This window comes from Podarcis raffonei, chromosome Z (assembly GCF_027172205.1).
Source record: "Podarcis raffonei isolate rPodRaf1 chromosome Z, rPodRaf1.pri, whole genome shotgun sequence".
Classification (NCBI taxonomy): domain Eukaryota; kingdom Metazoa; phylum Chordata; class Lepidosauria; order Squamata; family Lacertidae; genus Podarcis; species Podarcis raffonei.
Genome location: NC_070621.1, coordinates 46,897,555 through 46,912,423, shown reverse-complemented (window position 1 = coordinate 46,912,423; position 14,869 = coordinate 46,897,555). Strand labels below are relative to the sequence as shown.

The window sequence follows — 14,869 nt, the reverse complement described above, 5'->3', positions numbered from 1 at the left end:
GCCCCTCATTTTGCGTTTAAAACTTTTTAAAAAAGTATTTATTTGTATTCTGCCCAGAGAATTTTTTGTTATGGGGTAACTTCAATGGCCTTCCAATTGTATTAAAAAAAATCAGTTAATTAATTTTGGTTTTCCTTTTTTAGCTTAGGGATTGAAGACTTGCTTTTGAAAGGGAAAGCAAGGATTCTCTGAAAATACCTATATGGTTGCATGCATCGCACCTGGAATTTGCACAGGGGTGTGTTTGTGTGTTTGGGGGAGCAGGAGGAGGGAAGAGATTTCAATTTGGGAGCACTGAAGAGAAAATAAAACTGCACAGAATTCATAAAGGTGTTTAGATGTTAAATGGCCGCTTTTAAGTTAAGGGTTGGGCTAATGATGATTACATATTGTAATTTTGAATGAAAGAAGATGTGTCATTTCCAGCTGCATGGAGTAAAAATGTTAAAACACTTCTGTGCTTATATCAGTTTACATTTAAGAAAAACCAACAATGCCAAGTGGCCTGTATGAAGTCTTATGACCCGGAGAATACAAATGACAAAAACAAGCTGGAATTCTTGAAGAAAGGAATGCGGTTGAATTACCAGCATCACTGGTGAGTCCATACATTCTGTGAAATCAATAGTCTGTGGAAGGAAAGAATGGAAATTATATATTGAGATTTGAAAGATACCCCAAATTTTATCCAATACTGATTTCATAAAAGAGAGCGAAGTAATTCACATGCAATTCTAAAATGCATTTTAAAAGCAAATGTGCCAATAAACTCGAGGGCGTTTCTGACTCTTAACAGAATTATCTGCTTGCAATTTTTCTTGTGTAGGATTATCGATAACATGCCAGTGACTTGGTGTTACGATTTTGGAGAATTACATAAATTCTGTAATCCAGGATTTCCAGTTGGGTGCTTCGTGGCTTCAGATGGCAGAGCTAAAGATTCATGCACTATAAATGTAAGTGGTCAGGGTGCATTTCCTTAATGTTTTCTGATAAGGTATTAGATATAGACCTCTGGCATTTTTTAGAATCCTGTGAAGGTTCAGATGCAGCACCAAACCTTGGAGCAGTGTCTGAACTCACAGTGTCCTTCAAACCATGGTCTAGAAGTGGCCACCAAATAACCACTTGAAACCATTGGATGAAGCTGGCTTGCAGAGCAGAGCTTGAACAAAGTGGCTTGGCATTAAAACTGAACAGGAAAACAGTGATTGGGATGTTTTTCTGCCCTCAGTGGCTATTGTGTGGGATAACATCTGGGATTTCTCAGGGGAAAGTGAAACAGTATGACTCTTTAGCATGCTTGCACTTTTTGAACACAAACCATGGCATGAAGTCTAAACTATGCTTAGCAAAAGGCAGTCTCTACCACGAAATGTAACAATGGTCACCAATTTGGATGGCTTTTAAAAGGGATTAGCTAAATTAATGGATTATAAGACTGTCATAGAATCATAGAATCATAGAGTTGGAAGAGACCACAAGGGCCATCGAGTCCAACCCCCTGTCAGTGGCTTCTACTCACAATGACTGCATAGCACCTCCAGAGTATGTTCAGAATGCCAGCTGCTGGGGAGCACACATGGAGAGGATGCTGTTGTGCTCACGTCCTGCTTGCAAATTTCCCATAGACATCTGGTGAGAACAGGATGTTGGACCAGATGGGCCTTTCGTCTTATCTAGCAGAGCTGCTCTTGAATTCTTGTGGCTTGGCGTTGGCTGTGTTTTTGTGTCACACTAAATCATGGTTTAGCAAGATGGGTGGCTTGTCTTTGACATTGACCATAGTTGGGAATAAACTGCAGTTACTTGGTTACGTTACATGATAAGCCAAGATTTAGGAAACCGAAACTACACATTGCAAAAATCACCTTCCTTGTCATGGGTAGAGTAGGAGGGGGAGTGTATTCGCCCAAGCTTCACAGCGGCTCTTTCCTCCTCGTGCATGCTGCACTAATCTGGTTTGCCTCCCCACCACTGGCATGTGGCCCTTGGAATATTGCCCATGATAGAATGTGGCCCTCAGACTGAAAAAGTTCCCCCACCCCTGCACTAAATGGTGGTTTAGCTGGTTGTGCAAATGTTATGCCTGAACCATGCCTTGTTGGTACGTGCAAAAACTCCTGCTGAACAATTAAGAAGATATATGATGGGGGAAGGAAATACAAAATGTGTGTCATGAAGGATGAGTCTGAGCATGTTTATTTGGACTGGTTGCCAGCTGTGTATTGAAGGGCTCAGTTGATTATCACTTGCTGACTCTTGATTTTGATTGAATTTTTGGCCCTCTAAACATAGCCAAAATTAAATAATCAATGAGAGCCTATAATTAAAGAGAATTAAAAATAAATGTAGGCTACAGATTACAAGATAAAAGAAAGTAGACAAGAGAATACCAGCATCTGTAACTCAGCAGGGAATGACAATAACTCACTGGTAGAGCATCTGTTTCACATGCAGATGGTCACAGGTTTGATCCCCGATATCTCCAGGTAAGGTTGGTAGAGACTGCTGCCTGAAACCCTGGTGACCTGCTGCCAGCCAGTGTAGGCAGTGCTGAGTTAGATGGACCCAATGGTCTGACTCTGTATAAGGCAGTTTCCCATGTTCCTATCACGATCATTACTATCGCATTTAAGAATTGCTTCCTATGAAGGACCTCAAAGCAATTTACAGTACAGTGGTACCTCGGTTTATGAACTTAATCCGTTCTGGAAGTCGGTTCTTAAACCGAAACTGTTCTTAAACCAAGGCACGCTTTCCCTAATGAGGCCTCCCGTCACTGGTGCCCTTCCTCTGTTCGGCTTCCATTCTTAGACCAAGGTAAAGTTCGCAGACCGGGACACTATTTCTAGTTTTGCGGAGTTCGTAAACTGAATTGTTCGTAAACAGGGCTGTTCTTAAACTGAGGTACCACTGTACTGTAAAATCATGTAAAACAGTTACATATATAAAATATTTTTTCCCCGCATATAATACAGTTAAATAATAATGTAAAATCAGTTTCAAATCTGACAGAGATGCCAACTGAGATAACAAAACTCCACTTAGAAGGCTTGGTGAAAGAGGTGAGTCCTCAACAAACACCTCAAAGACAACAGAGACAGTACCTGTCTCATATGCAATGGGAAAAAGGCCCAAAGGGTAGGTGTCACCACATAATAGGTCAATTAACAATATGGTACAGAACAGACCTCCTGATAAGATGGTAGCTGCAGGATTCCCTCTCCTGCAACACAGGGTTTGATTGGGGTCTATATGGAATGAGATGATCTGTTAGGTGTTCAAAGCTCGCTCCGTCATGGAACCAAAACCACCCTTTGCTAGTCTGGTGCCCTCTGGATATTGGCATCAGCTGCAGCCAACATGACTGATACCTAAAACATCTGTCTAAAACGGCCAGAGGGTATCTGGTTGACCTAAAATATCTGAGCAGAGCTACATTTCACTTTCCCAGCACTTTCACTTGGGAACAGTTTGGCCGGAAAATAGAAAAGCAGTTTTGATTCCATGGCTAGCTCAGATGCTGTGTTGTTTGCTCCTGTGTGTTGTTCTGCCCATCCCAGAGTATGCATTACATGCCCAGAAGTAATGTGAGAATTAGGCGATGATGGTTCAGGTCTTGCAGGAGAATTCTCAGTAGGTATTGCTGGGCATTGGAATATCTACAGGAAGAAAGGGCTGCTTAATGTCTCTTTGTACAGTGGCAAATTTCATTGGCTATAAAGATATTATTGCATATTATTATTATTATTATTATTAACAAGGCATAGGACCAAGAAAGCAATCAATGATGGTCACAGGGGAACACATTGATGCGGATGTATACTAAAAGTTTAATTTGCAAGGATAGTTGAGTGCATTTTTATTTCCTTTGCTTTGGAGCTGTGTCCATGAAAAGTAAACAGCAGATAACCAGCGTCAAGTAGTGAGAGTGTAATTAAATATATTTGTCGGTAGGTTTTCAGAGATTGAGAGACTCATTCTCCAAAGTAGGTTTTTAAAATAATAATAATAATAATAATAATAATAATAATAAAAAATAATAATGCACAGTGGTACCTCGGGTTACATACACTTCAGGTTACATACGCTTCAAGTTACAGACTTCGCTAACCCAGAAATAGTACCTCGGGTTAAGAACTTTGCTTCAGGGTGAGAACAGAAATCGCGCGGCAGCAGCGGGAGGCCCCATTATCTAAAGTGGTGCTTGAGGTTAAGAACAGTTTCAGGAACAAATTAAGTACAAATTAAGTACATAACCAGAGGTACCACTGTACTTGAAGCAGCTTTCTGAAATTGTCATTTCTCTTCCCAAAGATTCTACAGCAGACTTCCCAGAGTCATTAGCTTTATTGCATTAGCCTGGAAAAGACCTTTGTTCTCATAGAGGAACTGCAGCCACTATTCCAAAGCCCACCCTTTATATGCCAGAAACAAAGGGCTGCTTTACATATTGCATTGGAAATTAACAGTGTGCATTATTGGGTAAGGCTGGAGGTGCATGAAAAAGTAGAGCCTGAACAGTTGAATGGAGAAGTGTGTACAGGGAATGAAATGGGTAGTGCTTCCTATTCCACTCCCAAGAAAAGCATCTGTGTTTCCTGAACTTGTTTCTGATTTCCTTGAACCTTCAAAGGTTGGCTCTATCCACACAAGATACAGACACAAGATACACCACACATGTAAAGCGCACGACTGTTTCTGAAGCATCCTGGAAACTATAGTTTGTTCTGGGTGCTGGGAATTGTAGCTCCATGAGGGGTGAATTCCTAAAATTCTTGGGGTTCTTCTTTTTTATTAAAAAAATTAAGCTGTATTTTAAAAATTGAATAAATAATACTGAAAATAATAAAAAAATCATTTTAGGCATTTAATGGCTCTATTTCTCTCCCCTACACCCCCAGTCTGAGTTCAACAAGAAGAATACCTACTATCTTTTCAACCACGTTGATATTACGATCACGTACCACAGTGCGCAGAATGAGAACTGGCTCGGAGCTCGCCTGGTTACGGCTCGCCTGGAACCCAAAAGGTAACTGCTGGGCACTTGACAATTTACAGCGTGTCAATTCACAGGCAGATACTATTCATACTGAGTTCTGTTTTGGTTACCTGCTCTATTTGGTGTTGGGGTGCTAAGCAGTACAAGAAGCCTGCAACGTGCACCTGCTTTCTTACGCAGTCGCGACCTTTCGCAGGTGGGGAATAATAAAGAAATGGAGAATAGGCGAAGCCCACAGTTCCCTGCTTTCCATTTATTTATTTTTCCTTCAACCCTTTACATTCAGAGAGTCTACTCAGGCTTTAAGGAGGCGGCGCAAGGTCCCTGGGAGCATTCCACTTTTTGTGTTCCTGCATTGTTCTTTACCCATATATATGTTCGCTTTCCCGTTTATGCTGGATACTGAATCTGTTAAAATCTGTCCTTAAGGAAGTGCAGACTCAAAACACTCTTCATCCTGTTCAAATCTGCTCAATGGATGTACGATTTGAGTTTACCGTACAGTGGTGGTTCTTAAAACTGTGATCTGTGGACCACTGTTGGACCCTCAATGTCGTTCAGGTGGACTGTGCTATGCCTGTGGATTTGTGGTTAAAGGTGGGAGACAGCACATTCATTAGAGAATTGTGGAATTGTAGAGTTGGAAGGGATCCCAAGGTTCATCTACGCCAACCCCCTGCAATCTCTGCTAAAGCATCCTTGACAGCTGGCCATCCAACCTCTGCTTAAAAACTTCCAAAGAAGGAAAGTCCACATTCTCCCAAGGGAGACCGTGCTGCGACCATGCTGCTGTTCAGCAGCTATTGCTGTCAGAAAATTCTTCCAGGATGTTTAGTTGCAATCTTCTTACTTATAGCTTGAAGCTTTTGGATTGGGTCCCACCCTCCGAGCTTGCTCTGTTTTCCGTGTGACAGTCCTTTAGATGTTGGAAGATGGTAATCATATCTCTTCTTAGTATTCTCTTATCCAGGCTAAACATACCAAATTCCCTCAACTGTTTCTCATAAATAAGGCTTGGTTTCCAGACCCTCAATCGTCTTGTTTGCCCAGCTTGTCAATATCCGTAAACTGAAGTGCCCAGAACAGGATACAGCACTCCAGGGGTGGTCTACCCAATGCAGAATAGAGCAGTATATTGATCTGGATGCTGTACTTGTGTTGATGAAGCCTAGAAGAGCATTAGCTTTTCTTGCTGCTTTTTTTTTTTTTAACTGGAATTTTATTTACAACATAACACAACCCCTCACCCCCCCAATACACATTAAAAGTGAACATAACATACAGTGAACATAACATACAACAATACAAACAACCAAATAGAAGACTTATTTTATCCTGTATCTGGCCTCCTTATTTACTTCTTATAAACTGTGTCCTTTATGAATAAATATCCACAAAGTCTCTTAAAGACATTAATCAAAACAAATCTAGGTACCGTATTTTTCGCACCATAGGACACACTTTTTCCCTCCTAAAAAGCAAGGGAAAATGTGTGTGCGTCCTATGGAGTGAATGCAGGGGGGAGGCAGGCGGGAAAAGCCCCCAAGAGCCGCACACAAGCTCCGTGCGCTCTTGCGGGCTTTTCCCCAGGAGGGAGAAGGGACTGACTGGCCGCATCAGTCCCTTCTCCTCCTGGGGAAAAGCCCCCAAAAGCGGCGCCCTCTTTAAAGGCTGCGCGGCTCCTGCGGGCTTTTCTACGAGGTGGGGAAATCCCCCCACCTCCCAGAAAAGCCAGGAGAAGCTGCGCAGCCCCTTTAAAGAGCGTGCGGCTTCTGCGGGAGGTGGGGGAAGCTGCAGCAGATTCCCTCCTCCCGGGTTCCCTTTGAAGCGGCAATGTGGGAGGGGAGCAGCTTACTCTCGTGTAAGCAGCTCCTCTCCCACTTTCCTGCTTCAAAGCAACTACGGAGGAGGGAAGGAAGGGGACCATGGATCCTCTGCTAGCGAATGCAGCGGATTCCCTCCTCCCGGGCTCCCTTTGAAGCAGCAAAGTGGGAGGGGGAGCAGCTTACACTTGTGTAAGCAGCTCCTCTCCTACTTTCCTGCTTCAAAGCAATCACGGAGGAGGGAAGGAAAGGGACCATGGATCCTCCACTGCTTGCGGCTGCAGCGGATTCCCTCCTCCTGGGCTCCCTTTGAAGCAGCAAAGTGGGAGTTGAGCAGCTTACACTTGTGTAAGCAGCTCCTCTCCCACTTTCCTGCTTCAAAGTGGAGGGAATCCACTGCAGTTGCGAGCAGAGGATCCATGGCTCCGCTTCCTTCCCTCGAAGCAGGGGGTGCAGGGGGGAAAGACGGCAGGAAATAGATGCCGGGCAGGAAGACACAACCACACTTTGACCACTGAAAGTCCACCCCAGATTTCCACTGAGACGGCCAGGCTAATCTCGATGGCCATAAGTCAGGCTCAGCATTATTAACTGGACTTAGATAAGCCATGGTTCCCCTTCCTACCCTCCTCTGAGGCTCGATTTAAAGCAGCAAAGCGGACAGGAGCCACCCGCTTTGCTGCTTTAAATAGTTTTTTTTAAAAAATATATTTATTAAGGTTTTCATATTTAATACAAAGAAAAAAGAATCAAAAAGGAAAAAGCAAAAAAGTTTAAAAACACATAATGTTCTCAATACTTATTTTTCAATAACATATTTCCCTGACCTCCTCATACCTCCCTTTCTTGTATTCCAATTCAAATTGTTAATTCAGCAAATCCTTATCCGTAATTTTTAACCTATTTCTATACTTAATTTAACATATCATTATTTTACTTTTTCTCTTTCATCCATTTCCTCAATTTATTTTTGCTAACCTTATTTTCATTTAATTTAGTTCATTTTAAAAAACCAATTTTACCTTATCCAAACTTAAACATCAATACTTATACATCAATACTCATTCTTAAAACATTTTTTCTAAAGTCGACCCAAATTCCCTTCTACGAATTTCCCAATTTTCATACACATAACACAAACAAAATAAAAACAGAAGAAATTATAATTATGTACCCTTTGGATTCCCAAACTCCACCCCCCCTTTCCCGGTTTCAGTCCCCAACAAATGTCCATCAGTCTTAATCTACTATTAGCCTGGAGATCTCACATCCGAGGCTCTTAATTCTCTCTCAATTCCTCTCTGCCGGTTTTTTTGATAGTCCTTGATGTTGAACACCAAATCTCGGAGAAGCTCTGGCCCTACGGGATCCATGTTTCTTCCAGCCAGACCTCCATACTTAAAAGTGGAGCCCAAATCTTGTTTCTTACTCCTTTCAAGTCCAAATGTCTCCAAAGCTCCAACTTCCACCTTAAGCAAATTTGTAATCCTTAGGTCTTCAGATCTCCACATAAGAAGATCTCTCCATTTTTCAATCTCCAATTCAGGCCAGACTTTCCACATCAGGTTTTTATTTTCCTTTGTTGCCATCATGTCAGGCCTCAAGCTCTCCTTCGTCATCTGCAAAATTACAGCTCCTCCTTCTTTTTCTTCAGGAACAACATGTGTCTCCTTCTCCAAATTCTCAAAGCTCTCAAGTTTCTCTTTTTGTCCAGTTGAATAGACTTCCTGATTCAAATCCTTATCAGATTCAATAATGTTGTTTACAGTTAAGTCCAGAATTGTAACATTTGTAGCCAAAACATCAATTTGGCCTTGTAACTTTCCCAAGAGAACAAAAACTGTCCAATTCAACCTGGATTTTCCCTCCTCCAGCCATTCTTGTAATGTCCCAAAACCCCCTCTAGAGGGATTTTGGTTCCTTGGTATTCATTCCAGTTCAAATCCAAAAATCAAGTTAGTTTGTATCAGCTCTTCCTTATTTTCAACAAATTGTAACGAAATTGTAACAAATATAACCAGCAGAAACAGCAGAAACAAAGTTCTCTTTTTCCGTCTTGACAGCTAATTTGACAGCTGTCAAACTCTTCAGTACCTCATCAACAGGCTCTCTCGCGGAACACTCCTGGGTCCGGGAGGGTGGCACTTCAGCTCCCAAAATTAGCTCTTTATCCTCCAGTAAGATTTCTTGTACTACCAAACCGTGAAATTAAATTCTTTTACCAAAAAAGGAAAAAGAAAGGTTCTCTTGACCTTAGTTAGGTCCTTGCTTTAAATTATTTACAAGGAGGGGAGACAGACTTCCTGTTTACACCTTCCCCGATCGTGCCCAATTCATAAAATTTTTTCTTTACAATTCCAATTTCCGTACTACTCACGGGTTGTTACTTGTAAGGTCCAATTGCTCACAAGAAGAAGTCAGCGCTCTTCGACCACGGCAGTGCGGCTTCACTCCGCAGGAGAAGCAGTCGACTCTCAGCACCGCGCCGCTCACCCCGTCCCCCGTTCCGAAGCCTTTAAAAAGGCTCCTTCGCAGGTCGGGGGGGCGCAAATGGTGCCTGCCGAGTCACCAGGCTCACAGGCTTCACCGCCTGTGATTTTTGAGGGTCCCTGCATCGCTGCAGCGGCAAGACCCGATCCTGCGGAGCCGATTCCCTCCGGAACTCAGAGGGAATCCGCCATTAGTCGATGGCGCTAACCCGGAAGTCCTTAAATAGTTTAGTGCAACATTTGATTCAGAATATTTTTTTCTGTATTTTCCTCCTCTAAAAACTAGGTGCGCCCTATGGTCAGGTGCGCCCTATGGTGCGAAAAATACGGTATGTATTTTAGGGCACTGTTTTGTGAAGTGTTCTCTGCATTTTCCCCTTTTTGAATCTCTTGTCTAGTGTGATCTCTAGTGTGGTCTCTGTTAATCTAGCCGGTTCAATATACTCTAACAGTTTATTCCTTTTTTGCTGGCCCAGTTTCTTTTTTCCAGTTTTTAGCAATTAGGATCCTTGCCGCTCCTGTGGCATAGAGGAATATTTTCTGATCTTCTCTTGCTAATGCCTGTGTCTGTTATCCCTAGGAGAAAAGCTTCTGTATTTTTCATAAAGTTAAACATTTTTTTAAGCTCATCATACATTGTGTTCCAGAAGCTTTTGATTTTTTAATAATAATAATAATTTATTATTTATACCCCGCCCATCTGGCTGAGTTTCCCCAGCACTCTGGTCGGCTCCCAATCAAGTGTTAAAAACAGTACAGCATTAAATATTAAAAACTTTCCTGAACAGGGCTGCCTTCAGATGTCTTTTAAAGATAGGATAGCTGCTTATTTCCTTCACATCTGAAGGGAGGGCATTCCACAGGGTGGGTGCCACTACCAAGAAGGCCCCCTGTCTGGTTCCCTGTAACCTCACTTCTTGCAATGAGGGAACCGCCAGAAGGCCCTCGGTGCTGGATCTCAGTGTCCGGGCTGAATGATGGGGTGATCTTGCTGCTTTATCACACAGTTGGCTCATGTGAAACTTGTGGTCTATTAAAACCCCTAGATCCATTTTACTTGTACTACTGGCAATCCAGGTGTCCCCATCTTATATTTGTGTTGCTGGTTCCTACTGTCTGAGCGTAGAACCTCATTTATCACTATTGAAATTCATTTTTATTAGTTTTGGCCCATTTCTCCAATCTCCAATCTGGGATTCATCTGTGGCATTAGCCACTTCTCCCAGTTGGGTGTCATCTGCAAGTTTTATGAGCATCCCCTCAATTCCTTTATTCAAGTCGTTTATAAAGACACAGAATCCTGTGCCATTCCACTTCTCCCTTTTTTCCAGGATGATGAGGAACCAATAGGATGGTGAGGAACCAACTCTTTGGGTTTGGTCAGTCAACCAGCATGTTGCACCAAATACTTGCATTGATTTTTAATGGTATTTTCGATTACTTATTTTATTTCTCTTATTGTATTGCAATCTGAAATCTATGGAATGCATCCAAATACATTATATAAGAAGGAAGAGAAGCTGCGAAAATGCAATTAAAAACCACACAGCCTTTAGCACAGCTCATTATGATTGCTACAACAAGGCAGAAAAATCATGAAGTGATCCACCAAGAGTCTCAGCAATTTTCAGGTGGGGAAAAAACGGGTTTGGGAACCACTGCCCTCCTGAATGGCTTGCGATATTTTGGGGTAATGCATTCCACAAGGGGGCATAGTTAAGTTTTCTTTCACCGCCTTGTTTCTACCCATCTCTCATTCTCCAGTGTTTGTCTTTATGGGAGGCACCGTGAGATTTTGTGCTCAAAAAGAGGTTGAAACACATTCTCTCTGTGTGTATCTACAATATCTACCATCTATCTATCTATCTATCTATCTATCTATCTATCTATCTATCATCACAAAACTGATGTTTGCTGCCACATGTAGTCTGAAAATATATTGTAAGAGAATGGTTCGAGGTGCTTGAAAATACGGGTTGCTTCACCTGCAATGCCTGCAATCTTTTCTCCCTCCATTAGGTGGTCCTATAGTTCCTTGTAAGAGTACTGATCTACTTTGCTTCAAGGGAAGGAGATGGGTTAGAGTGAAAAAGTTAGCCCTTTCCTTTGGAATTGAGCTTGACCGGGCCTGCATTTCTTCTGTGTTGCTGTCAGTGGCATTGAACCTGCTCTGCAAGTAGCGGGACGCCGCTGCTGGCAAAATGTGGATGGAGTTGCATCTTGTAAGGCTTCTCAAATCACAATGAAGATTGCTTTTTTTTTTTAAGCTCTGCATTCTGGAAACTTAGCATTAAACAGCAGTGGGGAAGTATTCAATTGTTTGATCCAACACCCCAGCAAACTGGGAAAGGGCCATGGCTCAGTGACAGCGCTTCACAAGCAGAAGGTGTCATGTTCAGTCCCTGGTGTCTCCAGGCTGAGTTGGGGATGCTCCCTGTCCAAAATTCTGGAATACCATTTGCCAGTCATTGTGGACAATCCTGAGCAAGCTGAACCAGGAGCACGAAAAGCTGCCTTATACCATGTTCTGGCCTCCCAGTTTTGGAAGCAGCATCAAAAATAAATTAGATGCAATGCTGGTTGGGCAAAGCTCTGTGCCCTGGTGGGAATGCAGATACCCCAAGCATCAGATCAAAAATGGTGGTGGGGGCAATACCTCTCCCCCCCAGCCAATCTGCATGTGTCAGCTGAGGAGGGTGGGCTGTACGTGTGTCATGAGAATGTGCGTGCAAGATTGTGGAGTGGTCACACCCTCCGCTTTCATGTGCTGCTTGGCTAAAAATGAAACTAAAATTGGCCAGCCTTGTTTTACAGCTATTTCAAGGAAATAACTGGCAGCAAAACATTAACTGAGAGGGTTGAAATCTGTAGGTGTATAAAGAGCTCTTATAGTAGCTGTTCCCAGGCTGTCGGTGCTGACCCACAACTCCTGGAGGACTGTTGTGAGAGTGTTGTTTCTAGGGCTCAGCTTCAAGAGTAGCCTCCTTAGGTTAAACTCTGCTCTGTTCTCCCTGCCCCTCTAGTTGGTCTGCTTCCTGTGTCTTGAAGCTCCTTCCCACAATGATGGGGAAGGGGTGTGAACTAGATACCAGATAGGGATGGGTAATGCGCATTAGGAGCCACGTGGTCCAGATTCTGTGATGTCAGAAGCATCTCCACAGGTGTTGCTTTTTCTGCAGGTCTGCAGGGATGGTGAAAGTTGCATCTTACGAACTCTTTCCCATCTGTATTGCTCTTTAGAAGTATGTGAGCTCTGTTCATGGTAAATCTAACCACCTTAGGCTGAGTTGTTTGCATGGAATTAATATGCGGATATTAATACTTTTCTTATTTGTCAGGGAATCCTAAGATTTCAATCTGATTTACCTCTTCAGTGAGCATACCTTCATGTTTAGGAACCCCCAATTCACGGGCAGGTGTTGTAACTGGGGCACAATGAGTCAGTTGCAGGTTCTTCAGGGTGTCCAGACCTCTTTTTTCTCACATTGCAAATTGTTAGGTTCACACAACATGAAAGTTGTTACAAAACTCACCTGGACTTGAAATAATAATTTTAAAAGCTGCCCTTTGAATTCATAGTTGCAGGGTAACTTAAATGTCTTCCGATTGCTTTGTTCGCTGCAGATTCTTCTACATAAATAAATAAATTGCAAGTTGTATTCTTATGCTTTGGGGATCTGTTCCTTTGCTTTGGGGTCTGTTCCCAGTCTTCTTGCAGAAGTAAATTCTGCAGGCTGCTTTCAATTGTCATACATGACAAATGGCTTAAGTGCCTTTTCCACTGTAATTATCACAACAAAGCAGCTGATACATCAGGGATGCGGAACTTGTGGCCCTTCAGTTGCATCCATCCTTTGCCTCCACAGCCAGAATATCAGTTGCTGGAAAATGCAGGAGGGGGAAATGCTCTTGTGTTTGAGTTTTTGTTTTGGGCTTCCCATGGGCATCTGGCTAGCCACTCTGAGAACAGGATACTGGACTGGATGGGCCATTATGTTCCTATACTTATAGTCAGCATGGTATGGGATGTTGGGAATTGTAGTCCCACAACATCTGGGGTGCTCAAGGTTCCTCAGTTGTCCAATAGCTGTCTTATGTATTCTTGGGTTGTGCTGGGTGGGAGGGGATGCTGGTACTTCATAACATAGCAATGTCCATATTCTTAAGGAAAAGTTGATAGTTGGTAAATTGCAAAGTGGCCCTTAACCTTATAATGCTGCTCTTGATTCTGCGGATCCTCTTGGATCTCACTTTCTTCAGGTTGCGTATGGCTAAAGGTAAAGGTACCCCTGCCCGTACGGGCCAGTCGTGTCCGACTCTAGGGTTGTGCGCCCATCTCACTTAAGAGGCCGGGGGCCAGCGCTGTCCAGAGACACTTCCTGGTCACGTGGCCAGCGTGACGAAGCTGCTGTGGCGAGCCTGCACCAGCGCAGCACACGGAAACGCCGTTTACCTTCCCGCTATAAAGCGGTACCTATTTATCTTCTTGCACTTAAGGGTGCTTTCAAACTGCTAGGTGGGCAGGAGCTGGGACCGAAAGACGGGAGCTCACCCCACTGCGGGGATTCGAACTGCTGACCATGCGGTCGGCAAGCCCTAGGCACTGAGGTTTTACCCACAGTGCCACCTGCGTCCCTTGCGTATGGCTACCCATCTTGAATTAGTCAACATAGTGTGGGGGACAATTGTGAAATGATCATATTATACCTGCCATGTATGCTGGAATGCCTGGTTCTTGGACACTTACATGGAGTGTATCTAATACTAACATTAATAGACTTTTTTTTGGAGGGGGGAAGTAGCATGTGTTATGACCCTGGGTTTTGGGGCTGGTGCATAAAGCTAGCTTGTGGTTTGAAGGAATAAGCCCCCAAACAACACTGGAGTTTACATTCAGACTTGTTTTTGTGCTCAGAAGCCATATTCATTGTTTTTGTTCAAGTTTTTGCAATGTGTGTTTAATTCACAAAATGTCTCTGGACTCTGAAGAACACTTGGCACTTCAGGCAAATTGATTCAGAAAAACGAAAACATTTAACGCTATGCCAGTGAATCTGTAAAAATTGCAACGAAGGTTCTTGCATCATCATGTGTGATAAAACTATATTTTATCTTTGTAGTTATAAACAAACGGATATAAACAATTTGTCTTGTGAAGGCCCCCCCATGGAAATCTCTGCAGAGTTTAACAGCAAGCTGAATCTGATTTACAGTTACTCTGTGAAATTTGAAGTAAGTACAAGAGAGATGTTTTGCAGCTATAATTCCTTAAAATGGTTCAGATTATCAGTTTTTATGGGCAGTGGGGGAGCAACCTGGGTACTTACTTTAAATTCGGAGTTTAGTCTATTTAGCCTGAAACCCCTACGTTGTTTAACGTAGTTCATTTTTTATTTTTGAAGTATAAGTAATCGTACAAATATCCCACAGTTGAACACGTAAATATACACTGCACTCAGTTACAAATGACATAAATAGTTGATCGATATTTCTCCAAATAGATCTTGTTTTTCATGATTATGATTAATATATACCATGTGCTATCCAAGAAT

The 14,869-nt window shown here is 42.7% G+C and overlaps 1 protein-coding gene across 2 annotated transcripts in view; it reads left to right on the top strand.

Annotated features, from left to right (window-relative positions):
• The window catches only part of LOC128406207 (transmembrane 9 superfamily member 2-like), a 76,966-nt gene that overhangs the window by 10,272 nt on the left and 51,825 nt on the right, over positions 1–14,869 (top strand). For both annotated transcript variants that reach the window (XM_053373339.1, XM_053373340.1), the window contains exons 4-7: positions 471–598; positions 827–956; positions 4,908–5,035; positions 14,438–14,549. In XM_053373339.1, coding sequence (XP_053229314.1) covers positions 471–598; positions 827–956; positions 4,908–5,035; positions 14,438–14,549 — 498 coding nt within the window. The remainder of the gene's footprint in view (positions 1–470; positions 599–826; positions 957–4,907; positions 5,036–14,437; positions 14,550–14,869) is intronic.